Raw genomic sequence first — 21760 nt, forward strand, 5'->3', positions numbered from 1 at the left:
GCGTCTCGGCCCTCGCTGTCCCCCCCCCGGGGCTGCCGCGGAGGCTCCCCAGGTGGGACGCGCCGCGCCACCTGCCCGCGCCCCCTGCGCCCAGCGGCCGTGGCGGATTCTGCAGCATCATTGGGGGCCCCGTCGCGGAGCCATCGCCGCTGGCAATCTCCGCGTCCCCCATTCAAGGGTCCTTCGCCCGGCCTGGGCCATGGAATCCTGTCTCGGGAACCCTTGCCCTATCTCCCCTCCCTCGACCTCGGGCTTGGAGAGAGGCGGAGGCACATCGGTGGCCCCGGCGGCGTCAGTGCCATCGAGGGGCAAGTTGGTTTCTGGGGCCGGAGCTGGGCATTCATCCATCCACAATCCCCTGGCTGGGGTCAGGGTGGGGGTGCCGCGAGCGCGCTTTCGTAAGGGGTCCTGCCCTCAGTCTTAACGCGTGTCTGTTTGTTCTCAGCCCCGAGGTGCGTCCCGGATTCCAGTGCGCGTCTAGGAAGAAGCCTGCGTCCCGGGGAGTGCCGGCAGCGCCGCCGGCCGGTGCTCGGCGCGCCGGGCCATGCAGCGGCGGCCGCCGCGGAGCTCCGAGCGGCGGTAGCGCCCCCTGTGAGGCGGCCAGAGATGCCCCGGCCACTGTGAACGGTGCCGCCCGCCAGGACACGCTCAGCCCCGGCCACTGTAGGCTCTGCGCGCCCGCTACAAACACCGGGGCGAGGGAGCGGCGAGCGCGGCACAGGCCGCCCAGCAGGGGCAGGGGAAGCCGGCCGGTGCAGCGCGGGGACACGTACTCAGTCTGACTCGGGCTGGCACTGGAGGCTAGGGATGTCGTCCTGGACGAGGTGGCATGGACCCGCCGTGGCGCGGCTCTGGGGCTTCTGCTGGCTGGTTGTGGGCTTCTGGAGGGCCGCTCTCGCCTGTCCCACGTCCTGCAAGTGCACCGCCTCTCGGATCTGGTGCAGCGACCCTTCTCCGGGCATCGTGGCGTTTCCGAGGTTGGAGCCTAATAGTGCAGACCCTGAGAACATCACCGAAATGTGAGTTACCGGTGCTCTTTCTCCTTCCTTCTCTCCTGGTACCTCGGGCTGGGGCTGGCCAGACGTGTCTGTCGGGGCATGGATGTTGTCTCAAGTCTGGGGAGAAGTCAGACATCGGAGACGCAGGGCTGGGCCATCTGTCGGTTACCTGTATCTCGGGCTTGGGGCTGCTAACGCGGGGAGAAGTGGACAGTTGAAAATAAGTTTTAAGTATACTGTATGTGTCAATAACATAAATATATATATTCTTTGCGGGAAGGGATTCCTTATACACTGTATTTCAAAGCCCTGCTGGGTGTGCTTTATAGGCTTTCCGTATGCAATAACTTAGTTTTGGATATTTTTGTTTCATAAGGTGCTATGTGTATGTTGTATTAAGAGAAGTTCCAGTAATATTTACTGGAGGGGGGAGGGTTAAAAATAATGAACTTTTTGAAATCTGTTGAAGGATCTCAGAGTCTCCCCCTTAACATCTTTCTCTGAGGTTTGGAGTTCACCAAGTTCCTTTTTCATTTTGTGTATCAGATATGGCTTAGGAGATGGCAGCCAGAGCTGGCCTTGAAAATGGTCTGTAAGAGAAGAAGTTCTGAGTGTTGAAATGTGCTCTCTTGAAAGGGAAAATGTGCTCGTGGGAAGCCTAAAAGCCTGGTCTGATTTAATTTGGACCTGACTTCCCAGAGATAAAATTTTGAGACCATTTGGATTATAAATCTTAATTGCCCATTGAATAGTATCCCGGGACCAGGTTGGATGATAAAGCAGGGTGTAGTACTTTGGGAGGGACCCCTGTGCCCCTGGGCATGTTTGAGCTTGCCCCTTGGCTGATGCGGAAGCAGAACTGTATATTTCGGTCCTCCCTGTGACAAGTACATTACCAAGTGGGGATTCACCAGTGCTTTCTCCAGCATTTCCCTGTCACCTCTCCTAGAGGTGTACCTTCCCCCACAAGGGGGATGCCATTACCGGTATTTCACTGGCATGGGATTTTATTCATTCATGCGGAGGGTTGTAAGGCAAAGTTTCTCCCAGTTTTCCTTATGGTGTGTTTGATGTTAAGATAGGCAGCCCAAAAAGTAGGGCTTGGGCTGTGGCCTTCCGGTTGGCGAGTGCGCATGCTTTTTTTTCCTCCCCAGAAAACGCATGCCTGGTTTCTGCCAACGTAGTTGACTGAGATAACCTGTTTTTTAATGTAAGTAAGAGACCTTCCTGGCCTCTGTTGTTCGTTCTGCTGGTGATGCTCACGTTATAAGGCTAGGGCAGAAGGAAATGACAACAGCACAGAGGGGACTGTGCAGGCCTAGCAGAGCTGAGATGTGCTGGGAGCGACCACTGTCAGGCTGCATCCAGGATGCTGGGATTTTTTTTTTTTTTTTTTTTTTTTGGCAAGGATTGGAGCAGGCAGTGCTGGAGAGGGTGTGTAGGGCCCCAACTGTGCTGGCCCTCGTTCGCCTGGTCAAAGTGTCTGTGGCCTTTTATCAGGATCTGTGTCTCTTTCACGAGATGAGATGTCAGCAGTCAGATGGAGGAAGCCATATGGAATTCAGAGCCCTTCAGACTATTTTGAGACCAGGGGGAGTGTGCCTTGATACAGTCAGACGTCTTGTTTTGTTGTTTTTAAATTCTGTATTAGAGGATGCATGTATAATGAAGAAGGATAGGAGATAGGGCCCATCATTTTCACTGTAACATTTTTTTCCACTTTAATATTTTTAAAGCCATCATTGGAGAAAAGGAAAATAAAACTCTTTAAATTAAAAAAAAATATCATTTAAACCTTCATGGTCTTGGCTGCCTGGTATTTATGCAATCAGTGGACTTGAGTTGAGTTTTCTTATATCAGTTCTCATAATTGCTAATTGCTGTTGTTTCTTTTATAGCTGATGGCAGGTTCCTATTTTCCGGCTTTAAAAAAAATTGATTCTTTTTTTTTTTTTATTTACTAAAGTGTTTGTCAGTTATTCGTTCAGTGGCGCTCCTCATTTCTACTGTTATTTTTTTTTTTCTTTTGATGTGAAGATCCATCGAGAGTGAGAGTTGGGAGGTGTGTAGGGTGAGTGTTTGGGATGGAGAATTTACGCTCCTTAGTGTCAGTAATGGGGCTGGTAGATGTGCGTTCTGAGAAAAAGTCCGTATCTCAGCTCTTTCCCTCAGCTTTGTTTGAGCCCAGCCGGTTTGTTCCCTGATGTCCTGTAAAATGTATCGAAACCCTTGTTTGGGAAGCACTTTGTATAATTATTTTGAGTTCTGCTGTTTTGATATCGAAATGGACTTGCTTCACTGTCATCCATATATGACTCCATCTGGCTCTTTTTCTTACGTAGTAATATTTGCTTGAACAGCTTTTAAATTCTTGGCCAGTGGATACCAGCTCCAGTTGGAACCAAATTACACTTTTTTTTTTTTTACTTTGTTATTAGATCCAATGGTATTCCTGAAATAACCTGTTTTAAAGTTCCAGTTTAATGGTGCTTAGCTGAAATTTTATGTTTCTAGTTTTTTAAATAGGGAAAATGTAAGTAAACTAATTAGAACTTGCTGAAGCCACGGTTTACTGTATCACTTAAAAACGGTATATCACTCAATGTCTATATATTTCGGGGAAATTACCCCACTGTGCTTTTTTAGGGTTCAGAGAGAGCCCATTGGTAGAACATTCTAAAACCATATGCATGGGATTTTATTTTTTGTTTCTACGTACATATTTTAGGCCTACCTGACATTTCGTTTTAGAGTCATTGTTTGAGCCTGTTTTATCAAAAATTCTCCTAGCATAGTGTCTGTCTCGTACTCTTTACCCATCGACACGATATCTGGATCCCTCTCCCTGTCTGTAGAGATGCATCACACCTGCCCAGGATCACACAGCTGCTAGGTGCCAGCTTCTCTTACTCTGAGATGGTTATCCAGTGCTAGATTAAACTTAAAAACAGTACCATTGCCGCACAGAAGTGGAATTCAAGAGTAAAGCCTACTGTTGGAATTATGTAACTGGCCATTGAGGTCTCTGTAGTATCGAGTGCGAAAATGCTCTCTAAAGGACAAGTTGTGTCTCACCCAAGTGATAAAAGGCACGGTTAAAACAGATCATACTTTTCTATTTTTATTGTGGTCAAAAACACCTAAAACAAAATTTGCCACCTTAATCATTTTAAATGTAACATTCACTGGTGTTGAGTGCTAAGTACATTTACATGGTCGTGAAAGGGGGGCATGCATTCTTATATTGCTTATATTTTATAGACATCAGTGATGGCCTTTTTTCCTGAATTTCTTGGGTGTTAGTTTCTGATTTGGGGGTCATATTTGGAGACAAGTCTAACATTTTTCCTCTTAGTGCAACATAAATAGAATTTGCAGCTTCTGCTGCCAGAGCCTCTATGTGCAATAAATTGTTGGCTTGGTTAAGTGACTGTAATGTTATGTCATTAATACATTGATTTTGGCCCCCTCACCTTAGTAAGCTTTTCCACCGCAATTAATTGCACTAAAAACAAGAATCCTGGCATGCGCAAGCATTCAGTGACAGGCATCAGTTTTTATTAGTCTGATGTTTACCTCTCAGCCCCTCCACGGGGGGTTCTAGAACTTTGGATTGTGCTTTCTGCGCATTTAAGGGCCACAGAGTAAGTTTTGAGTGTGGTTACATAAGCCACACTGGACTTGTTAATAAATAAGGCATTCTAATTTACATCATTCATTATTTAACACAACTTGCAAGCAGCAATTGAAAACGCACTGTCTTCCCAGTGAAGGTACTTACAGAATTCACCCCAGCAAGACAATGTGAAGCCTTCTTAGTTTCATATCTTCAATCTCTGCGTTAAGGAGGTTTTTCTTACATTGGGTAAAACAATTGAAAAGTGCCTTGACCCTCCTGACCCTACTTTCTCTCCCTCCGCCCCCCCCCCCCATCACCTCTCATTGACTATACAGGAAAATGTGTTTGATTTTTTTTTCTTCTCCGAAAAGTGATATTTCCTTATGGGAATCCAGAGTACTCGAGTGAAGGGAAGGGCCTGGGTTATGTGTTATTACAAGCAAGTAATGGGAAGTTGAGATAATGTGGTCACAGTTCCCCAGAGCTGAGTTTAGTTCTGTTTAAAATCTTTCACTGTTTCTATCCCATAAACCTCTGTTTGTGTCTGCTTCAATATTCCCTTGTAAAGACGTTTTTCTAAGCTGAAAAGTTGGCCGGACAGCTAAGAATTGAGGTCTCTTTCTCCCTAGGAACATTCTGTATGATCTCTTTGACTATATCTGGGTCGTCAGAGTATAAAACCTAGAGTTTTTGTTCAGTTGGGGAAGGGGAATTCCTTTCTTTTTTTGTTCTTTTCCTTTCTGTATGTTTCTGTTTCTGTTTTTGTTTTTGATTTTTTTTTTTTTTTTTTTTTTGCCTTTGGTACGAAGCAAGTGCCATGTTTTAACTCATTGCTCATCTTGGTTGTTAGGGAAAGAAACACTATTAAACCACTATTGAGTGCCACACGCTGACATTCAACCCTCCAGACTAACTTACCACTTCTCTAGAGAGCTCCTTGTGGCCTCAAACACCATAGGGTGGAATGCGGCATTGAACCTGCTGCCCCTTGGTGCGATGCCAAATTCTGGTTCCTCTTGATGTTTATAAATCCACTGGATGATTTTTTGGGAGAGATCATTTAGAAGGGCACATGTTTTCCTCATTTGGTATGTGTGAGAGAGAGAAAGGCAGAGGAAAAAACTGAACCTTGGGTTAATAGCCGATTGACCATTTTCATAATCTACTTGGTCTAACTGGTTTAAAACACAAATCCCACCCCCAGGTGGCAGGGGTCTGAGCCCTGCAGTAGCCTGATAATTTCCACCCTACATTTGATTGCTGATCGATCTCCATTAAAGAAGGCAAAGATCTCACATAATCAGGGTGCCTTCTTACCACTTTGGTCTCTGGGCTGTCAAAGGGACTGGGGAGTCAGTAAATATTGATCTGGAAGATATAGGAGTGAGTGCTTGTGAGGGTTATAAACCTGGGAAGAAAAGTCATGCATAGGTACTGAGTGGTTAACTCAGTAGGTACTGAGTGTTTGTTTGTTTGTTTGTTTATTTAAAGACCCGAATATCACAGAGAGTTGGAGTCAGCAGTGACCTGATCTTGAAGCAGCCCCTTACTATCTGGGCTTGAGCCTGTCAGATGTAAACTGAGGGTTTTGGATTCAGTGCTCAGACAAGTGTCTCCTGGCCCTGAAGTTCATGAAGCTCCAGTGGCAGAGATAATGTGGTTTATACATCGGTTATGAAGTGAAGGGTCATGTGAGAATCTGATGGCCTTTGGTGACACTGTCACACGTGCATGTGTTGGTGTCTGCTCTCAATTCCCCAAAGCATGTCTCTTCAAATGTGAGCTGCTGATAAGACTGGTCGCACGTTAGTGCTGGGCTGCTGAGTCCAAGGTCACACACAGGGTCACTCAGAATTGGTACCACAGAAGGAGAAGGGTCCCAGGAATGCTCTGCTCTGGCGCTCTCAGCACAAACCAAGCCAGTGAAGAGTCTAAGGCCATGATATGTTAAAGACATCGTGGGTCTGGAAGATCCTTCCCCCAGCTTCCAAAGGAAGTGCCGTGGCCTTTACTTTGGTGGACCTCCCTTCTCTTCTGCACCCTTGATTGAACCTAACCCCAGCCCACCATTTGAGAAAGTGTCAGAGATGTGAAGAGAAGCATAGTCTAGCCAAGTCTGTGCAAAGCTGTCTCTACTAGAGACAGAGCAATTAAAAAGTGTGTGAGCTGTCGATCCCAAAGCAATGGCCTCATCTTCACATGGGAAGAAATGCATTTTCTGTTTAGATGACTGTGTTTTGTTTTTGTTTTTTAAATTTTAAGCCTTCCTCATCTGTAAGCAATTCATACACGAAAGTCCAGCTGCGGAGAAGAGCCTTCATGAATTGGCAGCAGTGAGGGATGCTAACCCATCTTGGCAGGTTGGGTGTGGAAGGAGGGCAGAGCACACGCTGCAGAATGAAAGTTGCTGCCCTGGGAGTCTTGGCCACAGTCAAGGGTGGTTGTAAGTGGAGGACCCCACAGCCCTTTATACAAAGTCTGTCTTAGCGCCTATGAAAGACCTGTGGCCAGAGCATGCTTATTCTTTCCTGCCCTTTTTTTTTTTGCCCCTGACTTCTCTTTGACCCAAGATTGATGGCTGAGCTCAATGACTGAGCCATTGAGCAAGCTTAAGGATTGCCGACTCCCATCTAGAATCCATTCTGCTACCATTCTGTCTGTTGTCCATGGCCTGCACTGAGACATAACTCTGGATTCAGGCAAGGTTTGTCTCCAGGGACCTGGAAGGCTCCCTCCAGACATCTGCTTATTTAGGTCTGAAGTAGGTGAGAAGGTCTTGAGAGCCTCGGAGGGACTGTCAGGTTGATTGGCTTGTCCAGCCCTCTCTGGTGGAGCAGGATACAATTCGGGATAGAATCTTAGCCAGTGTCTCGTTTAGGCCTCTGTCTGCTCAGCCCCACTTGCCCAGATTTGGCCTCGAGAGCACAAGCAATTTTGAGGCAAGTGTAGAGATTCATATAAAAGGTCACAAGTTAAAGGGCATGGCAGTGGGAAGGAGGTGGAGTGGGGCTTCACCCCCTGTCTTTGTCCTGCTGTCCATCACCATTTCTACCTGCACCATGTGTTAGACTATCAAGACATCAATGATTTGTGTATTCCTTGGGAATACAGCATCTTCTAGTATAAGATAAAGATGGTAATAATCACACACCCACCCAGAGTCTCTTTTCTTTTAAAAAAATTTTTTTTCTTTTTACATTTATCTATTTTTGAGAAACAGAGCGAGACAAAGTGTGAGCGGCGGAGGGGCAGAGAGCTGGGGAGACACAGAATCGGAAGCAGGCTCCGGGCTCTGTGCGGACAGCTCAGAGGGGCGGGGGGCTCAAACCCACAAACTGGGAGACCAGGACCTGAGCCGAAGTTGGACGCTCAACCGACCGAGCCACCCAGGCGCCCCCAAAGTCTCTTTTCTATTGCAGATAAAGACCTATTGCTGTTCCATACCCCATGCTTGCCTAGAATGTTCACATCCAAACAATTCTCTAGACGCACAGACACACATACAAGTGCATGTATAAAACTCCACCAGGTGTGGTCCTTTCAGACTTAATTATCTTGAATTGTAAAAGTTTCCTAATAATTGAGGATTTACTTCTTTAGACCACCTGGACTCCCCCCCCCCCTTTTTCTGCTGAGATAGAACTGACACTTCAGGTTTCAGGTGTTCAATGTAATGATTTGGTATTTGCATGTGTCGTGGAGAGATCACCACCCTAAGTCTGGTTAGCATCCATCACCACATATCGTTATGCGTATTTTTCTTGAGAACTTTTAGGATCTATTCTCTTAGTAACTTTCAAATAGACGCTACGGTATTATTAACTGTACTCACCGGGCCCTACATTACATCCCCACCCAGAGTTTTAATTTTGTTTTAATCATTCGGGGTTTCTCTGGATGAGGACCTGAGTGAAGTAGTAAGAGGTTAGTTCTTTGGTTCCCTTGGCCAGAGACCCGTTGTGTCCATCCTCTGTGATCAGTTCTCAACATAAACAAAATAATCAGTGAGGCATTTGGGGACAGTTGCTACAGGAGTGTGATTTTAAATCAAAAGACAGTGGACTTTTGGTTTTTAGCCTCTGAAACAGAATGCAGTCTAAAAAAAGGTAGGTAGGCTCTTCTGAACTTCAGTTTTGGTCACCAAAGTTGTGTCCGCTGCATGTGCCACAGAGTCCCTTCCTGCGGGGTGGCAGAGGGACCGGTGGCCGAGTTCTCTGACCGTTGCCTGCTCGCTTCCCATCGCAGGCCTCGGTTGATTGATGTGTGAGCGTGTATGCAGCGGCGGGCGGTGCTGGGCGAGAGGGGAGCCTACTGGGGTGGCCTCTGTGTTCTCGGGCAAGGCTCGACACATTTCTAGTCTGCTCCCAGGTTCACTCCAGAGCACCTCAGCTGCCACCCCAGGCTCAGCGTTGGGGAAGATTCTGCGCCTGGACTGCTTGCCTTGCCTTCTTGCTTGGGCTTTCCCCTTGTCACTCTTCTTTCTCCTTCTGTTTCCCATGGTGGTTCTCATTTCCTTCCCCCGCGGCGGCCAACAACCACGCATGCACGCTCACGCTCACGCACACGTACACGCACACGCCCCCTCAGGCAGGCACCTGGCCGCAAAGCCCTTTTAATGGACTGTCAAGAAATCTTGGGTTGCAGGGCCTGTGGGTGGACCATCACCATTCCCACTGAACCTGGCGCGACAAGCTTAACACAGCCGGACAGGTGGCAGCGTGCAGGTACCTGGGATAACTGGAAGGAGCCCTGGGCGGCGAGATGGGGTGTGGGTTTCATATCCACACTCTCCTGTCCACCGGGGGAGCTGAAAAAATCAGAACATGCATATAAAGGGCAGGTGTTCTGATCAGACGTGAACATGTGGATTCGTTGATGTGATTACTAAAAAGTACAGGTGGACCAGTACATGTTGAGTAAGCTGTCCCTGGTGGGGGGAAAAATCATCATTTTCTGCCTATAATGCTGCAGAACCTTCCTCCCTGCCGTGCTTACTCTCTACCCATGTGCCATGTGTGCTGGTGTGGTGTTTGTAAAATGCTGATCTCATTATGTCACAGCTTTTTTTTTTTCTTTAAATTTTTAAAGTTTATTTCTTTATTTATTTCGAGAGAGACAGAGAGAGAGAGAGAGAACACAAGCAGGGGAGGGGCAGAGAGAGAGGGAGAGACAAGAATCCCAAGCAGGCTCCAGGCTTTCAGCACAGAGCCTGACATGGGGCTCAAACTCACGAACCACGAGATCATGACCTGAGCTGAAATCTAAAGTCAGATGCTTGACCGACTGAGCCACCCAGGTGCCAGGGTGTCACGCCTTATAACTGCCCTGTGGCTCCTCATGTCTCTTAAAGACCAAAGTTGGTTGTTGTTGTTTGGTTTTTGTTATTTAGTAACAAAACAAAACAAAACAAAACAAAACAAAAGAAAAAAAAACAAAAAAAGCCAAACACCAATCCAGATCATCATTACGTTGCTATATAATAAGGCATAGAGCAATCATGTGGACCCAAATACGCAGATCAGCATTAGGTTGTTTTCTACACCAGTAGATCTGTAAAGGAGTACAAATTATAACTGGAAGCTTGTTTGGTGATCTTGGAATTAGAGCAAGGGCACTTCATTCTGCATTTAAAATGTTAAATGGCATTAAGCTAAGCCTGCCCAAGGCATCTATCTCCATAATGGGATCGCCTTCACAAAGGGAATGCAGAACTTGAAGTACTTTGGCCCGGACCTGTGTCCCCTGGATGGACACTCCTTTTTCTCTCCTTCATTTACTGCCCAGCACCAATGCTGAGTGACACATTTTTTCTTTGGAAAGGTTAGTGCTTTCAGCCAAGCTTGCTCAAGCCTGGGAACCGTTCAGATTCTTTACAGTGATTTTTACACCTCTTTTCGCTGAAATGCATTAACTTTATTGTATGAAATTTTATTAACAATTAGCTTTTTTTTGTTTTAAGTTTATTTATTTATTTTGAGAGAGAGAAAGAGAGCACGAGAGGGGGAGGGTCAGAGAGAAAGAGAGAGAATCCCAAGCAGGCTTGCACTGTTGGCACATAGCCCCAGGTGGGGCTCGATCTCAGGAACCTTGAGACCTGTGCTGAGATCAAGAGTCAGAATCTTAACTGACTGAGCCACCAGGAACCCCAGGAATTAGCTTTAAAACATTTTTTTTTACATTTATTTATTTTTGATAGACAGAGAGAGACAGAGCACAAGTGGGGGGAGGGGCAGAGAGAGAAGGAGACATAGAATCGGAAGCAGGCTCCAGGCTCCGAGCTGTCAGCACAGAGCCTGATGCGGAGCTCGAACTCACAAACCGTGAGATCATGTCCTGAAGTCGGACACTTAAGCGACTGAGCCGACCAGGCGCCCCAGGAATTAGCTTTTTTAAAGTAATACATGAACATGATAAGAAATGCAGTCAGTACAGAGAAGTGGGTCATGAAAAGTTAGTCTTCTGTTGTGGACTCCAACTCTCTAATCTCTCAGCTTCCAGAGTCTACTCACATACATGAGTGCATATATATGTCTTTTTTTTTGTTGTTGTTTATACACAGATGAAGGCATGCTATACCCACTGTGCTGCATGTTGGTGTTTATTTACTTAACGCTGTATCTTGAAAATGTTTCTGTATCAGCACATGTACACCAATCTTGTTTTTTTCACAGCAACACAGTAATCCATTGAATGAATAGGCTGCTCTTTACTGAACCAGCCTCCTTTTGAATAACCTTGTCTACAAACTTCTTATACACATGCATGATTTTATTGATAGGAAAATTCCTAGAATTTGAACTGCAGGGACATTTGCAAAGATGTTTGTGACTTTGATAGTGACCGAGGCATCTTGCAAAGAGATGACACTCTTTCATTCTGCCATTCAAACTGGAAGCACCTGTTTTTCTACAACTCAGCCAATACTATTTGTTACCAAACCTTTTGACCTTTGCCTGGGCAATAGTATTCACCACTGTTTTATTTCACAATTCTGTAATTATGTTCCAGGTTGGAAGTCTTTTTACATGGAGTAAGTCATTTGGATTTCTTTTTCAGTGAACCCTGTTTGTCATATCCTTAGCTATTTTCTTTTTCTGTTAGGTGGGTGGCCTTCTCAAAAAATGGATTCATAAGACCTATTTAACAAAAAGAAAATGTGTATGTTGCCTGATGTTTTGCTTGTCTTCTGATGTTGGTTCTGGTATTTCTTCTTCTTCTTCCTTTGGTAAAACAATTAAATTCTTCTTGTAGTAAAATTTATTATTTCCTTTATGGCTTCTATGTTGTAAAAGTGGCTGCAAGTTTTCCCCTCTCTGAGAGTATAAAATAACTCCATATTGTCTTTCGCTGCTTCATACTTTTATATTTAAAGCTTGGCTCCATCTGGATTTTCAAAGTGTAAGGAGAGAGGTAGCAAAAAGTGTTTTATTATTTTTTCAAGATAGCTGATCAACCAATCAGGTCTCTTGACACTGTAGATAATATATAATTCTACTGTTCTGTCGGTAATTTCAACTAATGATTTAGGCCATTTGGGGATATATCTTATTCTGTTAATCAGCCTGGCTATTTTTTATTACTGAACTTTTTGTCTCCTGAAGCTTTATATTATTATTTTTTTCTATTTGAAGTATTAGTCTCACTCGCTAGTCTTTTCTTTCAGACTTTTCAGTTATTTTTGTATGATGATTTTTCCGTAGGAATTGCTTGCCTAGCTCTCCCCACATTATATTGGTGATATATATATATATATATATATATATATATATATATATATTTAAGTTTATTTATTTTGAGAGAGAGCATGAGAGTGTGAGTGGGGGTGGCAGAGAGAGAGGGGAGAGAGAGAGAGAGAGAGAGAGAGAGAGAGAGAGAGAGAGAGGGAATCCCAAGCAGGCTTCACACTGTCAACGCAGAGCCTGACAAAGGGCTCGAACTCACCAATTGTGAGATCGTGTGAGATTGTGACCTGAACCAAAATCAAGAGTTGGACGCTTAACCGCCTGGGCCGCACAGGCGCCCCTATATTGGTGTTTTAAATTAAGATAGCGTTACATTGATATGTTTAAACAATCTTAATGAGTCTTAAAAGCCCTGCATCCTCTAGCCTCATTTCTTGCTTTTCCCTTTCTTTAGTGAGACACTCCAGCCTCTCAGGGCTTTCAGTACCCCTAATGGAGTTATACTTTTACTTGACTCCCAGGTTTCACACTGGCCAGCCTCTCTGCCTAGGACACCTTTCCCCTGCCTTCTGTCTCTGGCTAAATTCCTCTGCCTCCCTGACTCTGGGCTGTGTCCCCACCGTGTGCTTTTAAAACCTCCTGGGTTCCCAACCCAGAACAGGTCACTTAGCAACATAAATGCTTGCCTGGCTACCCTTCCGTACACACTGGTAGAATCTTAGCTACTTGAAGGCGAGGGCCACGTGGAGCTTGGTCACGCTCTTCCCCAGCGCCCAGTACGATGCCCCAGACCTCCACATCACACACGCACACGTGGATACACACATGCGTGCTCTCCTCCGTGTATCTATCACTGAGAATTCCAAACAAGAAGATGTACTAGCTATTCTTTGGGCCATCAACAGGGAAATTTCTAGACATGACTTTTTAAAGTCCTCAGGTTAAGATGTTTGTTGAAATAAGGAACCTTTCTGGAATTAAATAGCACATCGTTGGTTCATGCACAGTAAAAAAAAAAAAAAAAAATCAATTCACTGTAGAGACATAGCATAGCTAGCTGGAAAGGAAGAAAGGCAGAGGTTTGATGAGGGAGTGTCCAACGGAAGGAAGGACAGCGAAGAGATGGGAGGATGAGGGCAAGCGGATGAGCAGAGAGGCACGACAGGCAGGCTCAACACCAGAGGCAAATTCAGGGAAAAGGAATCGTTCGAGGGACATCTGATCTCCAGCAAACAAATAGATCTAATGAGAAGGATTTGTGCTTTTTCTGTTGTGTAATGGCTAATAATGGCCATCCCTGTGGTTCAATTGCACTTATCCCTGTGACTGCATTTATGGCGGGGGTTCTCTTACAAAGCGATTCTGGTGTGAGATTGCAGATGTGATTTATCCTTCTTGTAGCGTGGATGGTAGAGGCTGTTCATTTTTCTTTCTTTTTAAAAGAAAAATTTTTAACGTTTATTTTTGAGAGAGAGCACAGGCAGGGGAGGGGCACAGAGAAAAAGAGAGAGAGAGAGAGAGGGAGGGTCAGAGAGAGACACAGAATCTGAAGCAGACTCCAGGCTCTGAGCTGTCAGCACAGAGCTTGATGTGGGGGTCAAAACCACAGACTGTGAGATTGTGACCTGAGCTGAAGTTGGATGCTTAACTGACTGAGCTACCCAGATGCCCAGAGCTGTTCGTTTTTCTTAAAGAACTGCAGACATCAGGAGTGTAAAAAGAGAAGTGTGTCAGGCCCAGTTTAATGTACCATCTGATACATGCATTTTTGTGCCATCGCAATCAAGGTGCATTGGGCTAATCCTGTGAATGTTTTGTGGGGCTTCCTTTATATTTATGATAATTAACACTATCAGGCATCTTGAAATTTTGATAGTTGTTTGCAAAACTGATCATAAAACAACTGATAGACATATGAGATTGGGAGGCTTTTAAAAATAGACTGGGGAAGTATATAGGTGAACAGATTGTGTTGAATAATCCAAAAAGATAATTCCCCCTTGAGATAAATAACATCCATTTATTTATGTTTACACGATGCAGTATGTTCATAATATACATACAAATGAAAATAGTTCAGACTCCGTGTGTATTTTGAAAGTTAAATTTTTAAAAAGGAGTGAGCATTATGGAACCCACACATAATGTTTAACTCTCGTGAGAAATGTCTTAGTTTTGGTTGAGTCACTGGCTCTGCTGCTAAGCCTGGGTGACCCTCTAGGATTTAACTTACTAGCCATTTCATTTATTCTTTCCTGAAATTGCTCTCTCACCCATCAAGAATGTCTTCTGGTGCATTGAGGGCACTCCTGGGCTTGGATTTCCCTCAGTCTACCTTGGAATCTATCTTTCCTTTCCTTTCATTGTGTCTTCTATCTGTGTACAGCTCAGGGGACAATAGATATCCTGTTCACAGAGTCATCTTTTCCCAAGGATGGCTGGACTGGAGGTCAACATTGAACTCTTTATACGTACATGTGTTGATTGACTGATCAACTCATTCATTTATTTAGTCAATTAGTCAGTCAACAAATGTATCTTGAACATGTCCTCCCCACCAGGCATTTTTCTGGGTCTTGGGTAACAAGACTTAAGCCAGCTGCTTCTATTTATACGGCCCATTGAAAGGCATTAGTGGGGGTCCCCAGTCTGGTCACCCCCTTCCTTCTCTCTTGAAGCCCTGTAGACAGTCTAGCCTCCATGTCTGAGCTCCATCTACACCAGCACAGACAGCAGCCTCGGACCTCCCCCTAGCCACACACTGCTGTGCCTAGGGTTGTGTACACCATCAGGAGGACAGGCCTGTGGAAAAGGCCTGCACAGGCTTTGGGAGTAGATTCAGGGTCTTTGGGTAGGGAATTCCAGAATCCTACTGAGTCAGCAAGGAAAGGCGTAGGAGCATCCTGTAGACTCACTGCCTCATATGGAGGAAGTTGGACTGGAGGGACCACCAGAGAGAGGACCACTAACGTGCCTGGACACTGCCCAGAGCTAAGGGAAAGTGCCGGCTGGGCCTCTGCCTTGGGTGTCTGAGCTCTGCATCAGCGTAGGTTTGGGCTGTGGTGATGGTCTGGAATAGAGGCGCAGTGCTTATGCCTTGGGGCTGTGTAGCGGGGTAGGCAGGCTATCCAGACAGCTCCTCTCACTGCTGTGCTCCCTCTCTTCAGGGAAGTTCTCCAGCACCGAGCTCCATGTTTCCAGTAAGCACAGCACATAGAGATCCCCCGCCCCCTGACCGTATTATAAGCATTGTGCTATCACAGACCCAGACCGACCAGGAGTGCACAGATCTGTCCCTGGCAGTTAATGGGGATTGCTAAATGCCAGTAGCTATCAGTTTCCACCTTTCTCTCTTTCCCATACAGAGTTTTTTTAATTTCCCCTGAAAGGTCTAAATCTGAATGTAGTATTCGAAGAATCAGCTCATTATGGCTGAATTATTATTATTATTATTATTATTATTATTATTATTATTATTTTTTAGTGGCACCCTAGGAAGATCCTGGGATTCTGAAAACTATGTCTAAAATGTTCCTTTCCTCATTATTTCTTTTCGTGAATTGAAAAATCACTGAATATGTCTATTGCCGTGTGTATAGGAGGAAAGACAAATTAATTTTTCATTTTCTTTGGGTGTTGGTGTAGGGGAGGGATGCTGGTTGGGAGGCAGGATAGCTTGGTGGGTTGAGACCCCTGCCCCGTGAAGCTAATCTGCCCCTGCTACTTTGGATAATTTACTAAAGCTTTGTCTCAGTTTTCCCATCTGTAAAAGGGGACAATAATAGAATATTTCTCATCAGATTTCTGTGAAGTTAAAATGAGCAGACGCATGTAAAATGTTCATACCAGTGCCTAACACATCGTAAGAGCTTGGCTATTAGTTTTTATTTGGCGCGGCTATGCTGGATTGTGTTCTGAAGGAGAGTAAACTCTGTAGGGCTGGGGGCGGTAGGAAAATCTGCCCTGGCGGGGTGGGGGTGGGGGGGGACTGGGCAGGTGCTGGGGTTAAGAGGGCAGAGGTGAAAGGGTGTTGGTTCCCTTTTGCTTGTTTGCTGTTACTCTCCTGTGTGGGACCTGGCGCACTCAGCTGATTGGGACATTGACTATTTGTGTGCAGAGCAATCCCTGGTCAGATTTAGCCACAGGTCATTCAGGTCATGGTCTTTGTTCTGCAATTTTGTTTTGTTCCAGAGTCTTGGTCCATTTTGTGTATTAGGCTGTTTGTAACAGGCCCCCTGGAGTCTGGAGGTTATCAGTTAGTTTGTAATTCGTTTTCTCTTTTAACTGTCTCTCTTATTCTTTAATTGTAAAGCCTTTACAAAATGTCTTTTGAAAACTTGTGGTGAAATTCACCTAACATGAAATTTACTATGGTAACCATTTTTTGACAGGTATATTTCAGTGGCATAAGTTCATTCGCAAGGTTGCACAAACATTACCCTGTCCATCTCGGAGACCCTTTTCTTTTGCAAAATTGTAACTCTGTACCCATTAAACAAACTCCCCACCCCGTCGACCCCCCCCCCCCCCCCCCCCCCCCCCCCCCCCGCAGCTCCAGGCAACTTCCCTTGTGCTTTTGGTCTCTTGTGAATTTGACTACCGTAAGTACCTCAGAAATATCCATCCTTTTGAATGGTGATACCATCCTTGGATTAAAGTTTTTATGAGAGATTTGTTTGGGATTTTTGGATGCACTCACACTTCCTTTCTGCAAAATAGCTTCTCTTTATTGCCGCCTTCCACAGCCACTTATGACTGGGATCCCTTTTCAGAAAAGCAGCATCTTTGTAGTTTCACTCCAAAGAAAGTAATCTCTAACCTTCTGTAAAAATGGACTAAAGGTTAACATGCGAAGTGAAACCAGCGAAGATAAAATTGAAAGTGTTGCTCTCCTTACTCCCACAGCCTATAAATGTTGGATGAAAAATTGTGCCAAAATCAAAACAGACCTTCACACAGAGATCCTAAAATCTTACCACTTGAAACATTCTCTTCTCTTGATGTTATGCCTGATGCTCATTTTTCTCGGTGCTGTGCTTGATCTGTCCTAAAGCTGGAGCAGTAATATTAGTTCCAAAAATGCTCTTCGTATGGCATGATTTGACCTGACCCGAGGCCAAGAGCTTTCAGAACTGTGTTCTGTTGTGATTAGTGCTGACTTGAACACTTCTTAAAATTCTTAAGGCCTGGGCTAATCATTGGAAGCTCTTCTTCACGAGTCAAAAATGAAACATTGGTTGGCCCGGAATAACTGGGAAAGAGGAAAAGACTTTTTTTTTTTTTTTTTTAATACAAGATAATTTATGTGTTGGATTGGAGTTGTAGGAAGATTTTGTGAACAGTCATTCTGAAACCTAAAAACCACCCGGGGAGGCAATTATTTACTAATTTATCTCTTGAAATGACTCCATGGTAATTGTCTAAGTCTTGTCCTATTGGTCCTAGCGGCCACCTGATTTGCAGTAAACGAAATGTTACAAATGTCACAATTATTCACTTTATCATCAGTAGTTGAATAACCGGCGATAATTATTTTACACCGTAAGGACAATAAGGTAAAAATGAGAGGGAGGGGATAAAGAGTGAAAATAGGGGCTGGGACTCCCAACTAACTCAAATGGTTGACATGGTTGCTGAAGCCGAGTGCAACGTTTGTTCTCAGCTTCCTGGCTGTGAAAGGAGAAGCTCATTATTGGTAAAGAGAATGCCTACTAATTCCACAGGAACATAGCTTTGTCTGGCACTATGTCCTGAAAGGAATTTCTTTTGCAAGGACAATGAATGATGTGATTTGCAGCTATTATGAAAAATGCATCAGTAGATTTCATTTTCTCCTTACTGAGGAAGCCAGTGGCGGTTGGGGGCGGGGGGGCTGGAGGTGACAAGGGCATAATTCTGCAAGGAAGCTAACGTGGCCCGCCAATTTAATATGCCAGTGCTGTAATTATAAAACTGATACAATGCAGGAGCTCAGTCTCCATCCCCAGTACCCTTTGCTGAACCAGGCTTTGGTAGAAGCTGGATTGCAGATGATTTGAAGTTGTCCCCTCTGACCAGAGCCTGGAAAATTTTAATCTCTGGTACTGGTTAAGGCCAGATCCATTCTCTTTGGAAACCAGACAAACAGATGGTGGGGCTGACATCCTTTTACAGACGGAGCAGCCTGGCCTACGTGCTCATCCAGGTGGAAGCCACCCTGTCCGTGGATGAAGATGAGCTGGGGAGGTACCAGCAGGCACATCCAGGCCTGCCAGGGAACTAGCCCTTTGAAGTCCCCAGAACGTGGTTAGATGCTCCACTGAGACCTCAGAATTCCTCCTGCAGAGCACAGCAGAGATGGTTTTAGTCGAGAAGCTGTTAGGAGCAGGTGTGACCAGAAGGCTTCCCAGCCAGAGGACAAGTCCGCTCAGGGTCCTGGGGTGCCCCCATCCCCAAGGGGGATGGCTCCTCGAGGGCCTGCCAGGATGAATTAGCTGCAGAGTGCAGCCCAGGCCCCCCGGTGAGCTGACTCGCGGGTCTGGTGGTTTCATATTGGCCGACGTTAGACGTTACCCACCCCCTAAAAAATTTTAGCTTAACTATCACTTAAGCCTCTTTCTGGCTATTGGACCATATCCATCCTGGGGCTCTTCATTTAATATGGTGAAACTGTGTCACTGTACCTGTTTAGTTACTTGTCTTTCCATTTATTGTGGTACGTTGATGTGACTACTCCAGAGGTCTGAGACCCAATGGGAGATATACATTAGAAATTAAATTAGTTGGAAGGAAAAAAAAATATATATATATATGGAAAAAACACATCCCTTGCTTCTCCTGGGGATTGTATTTACCACTCTACCAAGTATAAAATCATACGTGGCTATGTTTGTATCCATTTTAGTTTTTAACAACAGAGGAAGTTTCTAAAGCTTCCAGAATAGGTAGAAGTAACTCTTTTTAAAAAGTGAGGTACTTCTATTGTGGCCTCTGTGTCATGTTATTTGATGAGACTCCTTGTAGGGATGTCTGTGCGTGGAGATGCCCTGTCAACGCAGGAGAGCAGTTGGAGCCCTGACATCTCAGTGGAGACTACAAGCAAGAATTAAGTCAGGTGTCATATGATCTTTCCACAGGCCAGTGAAATTGCCAAGATCAGTCGGGAATGTGACCGACTGGACATGTGCCCCAAACCTCCAGGGACAGTGTTCCTCAGCTCGTCTTGACTGTTGCCAGGAAGAAATGCTAGTCCAGTTTGGCAGAAAATCAGCTTTGTTTCTGTTTTTTTTTTTTTTTTTTTTAAGAGAACGTGGAAATTCAGAATTGTAAAATGGGAAATCTTCCCTTTTTGCAAAGTTGGTGGCTGATAAGAAAAGTAAAAAAACTAAGGACCCTGTGTTGACTGGATGTAGATCTAGACCACATGCAATTGTTGTGACTTCTGGTCAGCTTATAAGGCTTACGTGTCACGTAATTTGTAGGCGGGGGTCCAGTCCTGAGACTATGTGGAAGGCTATGCTAATAAGTCCAGTGTTTTCTGGGGAGAAGATCAATATATTTTATTTTTTTTAATTTTTTTTTAATGTTTATTTATTTTTGAGACAGAGAGAGACAAAGCATGAACGGGGGAGGGTCAGAGAGAGGGAGACACAGAATCTGAAACAGGCTCCAGGCTCTGAGCTGTCAGCACAGAGCCCGACGCGGGGCTCAAACTCACGGACCGCGCGATCGTGACCTGGGCCGAAGTCGGCCGGTTAACCGACTGAGCCACCCAGGCGCCCCAAAGATCAATATATTTTATAGAGAAAGCCCACTTTAAGGTTTTTTTTTTCATAATCAACTTTTCTGGTCATAAATTGTGGTGTTCTTTGTTGGTAACCACCTTGTTGACAGAGGAATAGATGAGGAAAATGCTGTAGAGATACTCTGAGAGAAACTCAGACTGTAATTTTTTTCTTCATCATATTTTGCTGCAGTTTTCTTATAATGTGTGTGCTGAACGGAGCTGAGACCTTGCCAAGTCCAAATGTCTTCTTCCACAGGCGTGGGCACTGGAGGCAGGGTGAGCTTAAGCTCAGGAGCTGGTTAGTGACCTGGCCACGCCTTGAACCTCAGTCTTCTGCTCATTGTTACTCATAACTAGCATTAATTGAAGTCCCCATATGGGACCTCAGATGCCCTCACGGGATGGGGCGTCCTAATTTCCCCAACATCCTGACAGACAAGGAGGCTGAAGAGTAGGGACTTGCCCCAGGTCGTAGAGCTCGTAAGAGATGAAGCTAGCGGGGTGTGTTTATCCCTCATACCACATCACTTATTATTTTCCAGGCACTTGAATTATTAAATTCCCAGGGCAGTTGGGCTATTCTAGGAAACTGCAGTTCTCAGAGCTTGGCATTGTGGAAGAATCTGAAGATTTTTCATGTATCTCCTGTTACAGCTCTGTGTGCATACAGGGCAGGAGAGCATCCTGTAAAATGTCCTCATTCCTTTCCTTTGACTATTGTTTTTAGGTCAGGATTATCTGGGAAGGTACATTTTGTAGAAATGGTTTCTGTAGGAACTATTCTGTACCGAGGGTGCTGGATTTACACGTCCAAGTCCTAATGGTGTGGTTTAGTGGCCGTGAGCTCGGAGTCCAGAGGTGGGTAGATCCGGGTTCCCATCCTGTTTTGGCAGCAGTGTGACCTTGGCGAAGGGACCTGGAATGGTTTTGCCTCAGTTTCCTCTTCTGAAAAGTGGATGCAATCATGGTGCTTTCCTGGTAGTGTTGCTGTGTTAAGGGGTACCCTTAATCCTTGGGTACCCCAGTGCCTGGCACATGGCACTCCACCCGAGGGAATTACTGATGCTCCTTCTATGACCATGGCCCAAAAGAAGCTGGAAGTGCTAATGCCAAACAGTGTGCACTAGTAGGCCATTCGAATTCGGGTTTGGAGCGTGCTCATTTGGTGTTCTCTGCATTCATGTCTTCGCAGTTGGGGTGATGCACCCTCTCATAAGAATGGACCAATCTGTGGGTCCGTTCTCGTAAGAATAGATTAGGACAGTCCTATCTGGAGTCTTGCTCTGGTGCATCAGAGTATCATTTGCACCTGCTCAGGGATTGACTTTCAAAACTCTCAGCATTTTTGCTGAGAAATGGAAGCTGCCTAGCTGTGAACCCGGGGAGCCAGGGGCAGTATTTTTTACAGATTATGTTCCTTATGAAAAAAATCTTACAGCAGAGAGGATCCCATCAGAGTTGAAGTGCCCCACCAGCTGTAAGCCTGGGTGCGTATGGCAATGTCATGGGGGCAGTTTCAGTTCTACTTTTATTAGCTTATTTACTTACTTATTTGGTAGTGGTGGAGGGTGGCCAGCATAGCAGGAAGAGGTTGTATTTGGAAGAGTGACCATTAGAAATATTCACTGCTGTTGCTATTTCTTTCTGATGTATTTATTGCCAGAGTACGGTTCGGGCAATAAAGTCCTGGCTATAG

At 45.2% G+C, this 21760-nt stretch overlaps 1 protein-coding gene across 5 annotated transcripts in view; it reads left to right on the plus strand.

Moving 5' to 3' along the window:
- Positions 1-447: 447 nt before the first annotated feature.
- The window catches only part of NTRK2 (neurotrophic receptor tyrosine kinase 2), a 335800-nt gene continuing 314487 nt past the window's right edge, over positions 448-21760 (plus strand). For 4 of the 5 annotated variants that reach the window (XM_019423519.2, XM_019423521.2, XM_019423522.2 and 1 more), the window contains exon 1: positions 644-1019. In XM_019423519.2, the coding sequence (XP_019279064.1) occupies positions 808-1019 (212 nt within the window). In that variant the 5' untranslated portion in view covers positions 644-807. Of the gene's footprint in view, positions 1020-21760 lie in introns of all 5 variants that reach the window. The other variant, XM_053907837.1, reaches the window with a different exon arrangement.

This window comes from Panthera pardus, unplaced genomic scaffold, assembly GCF_024362965.1.
Source record: "Panthera pardus isolate Hobbes unplaced genomic scaffold, ASM2436296v1 HiC_scaffold_20, whole genome shotgun sequence".
Classification (NCBI taxonomy): domain Eukaryota; kingdom Metazoa; phylum Chordata; class Mammalia; order Carnivora; family Felidae; genus Panthera; species Panthera pardus.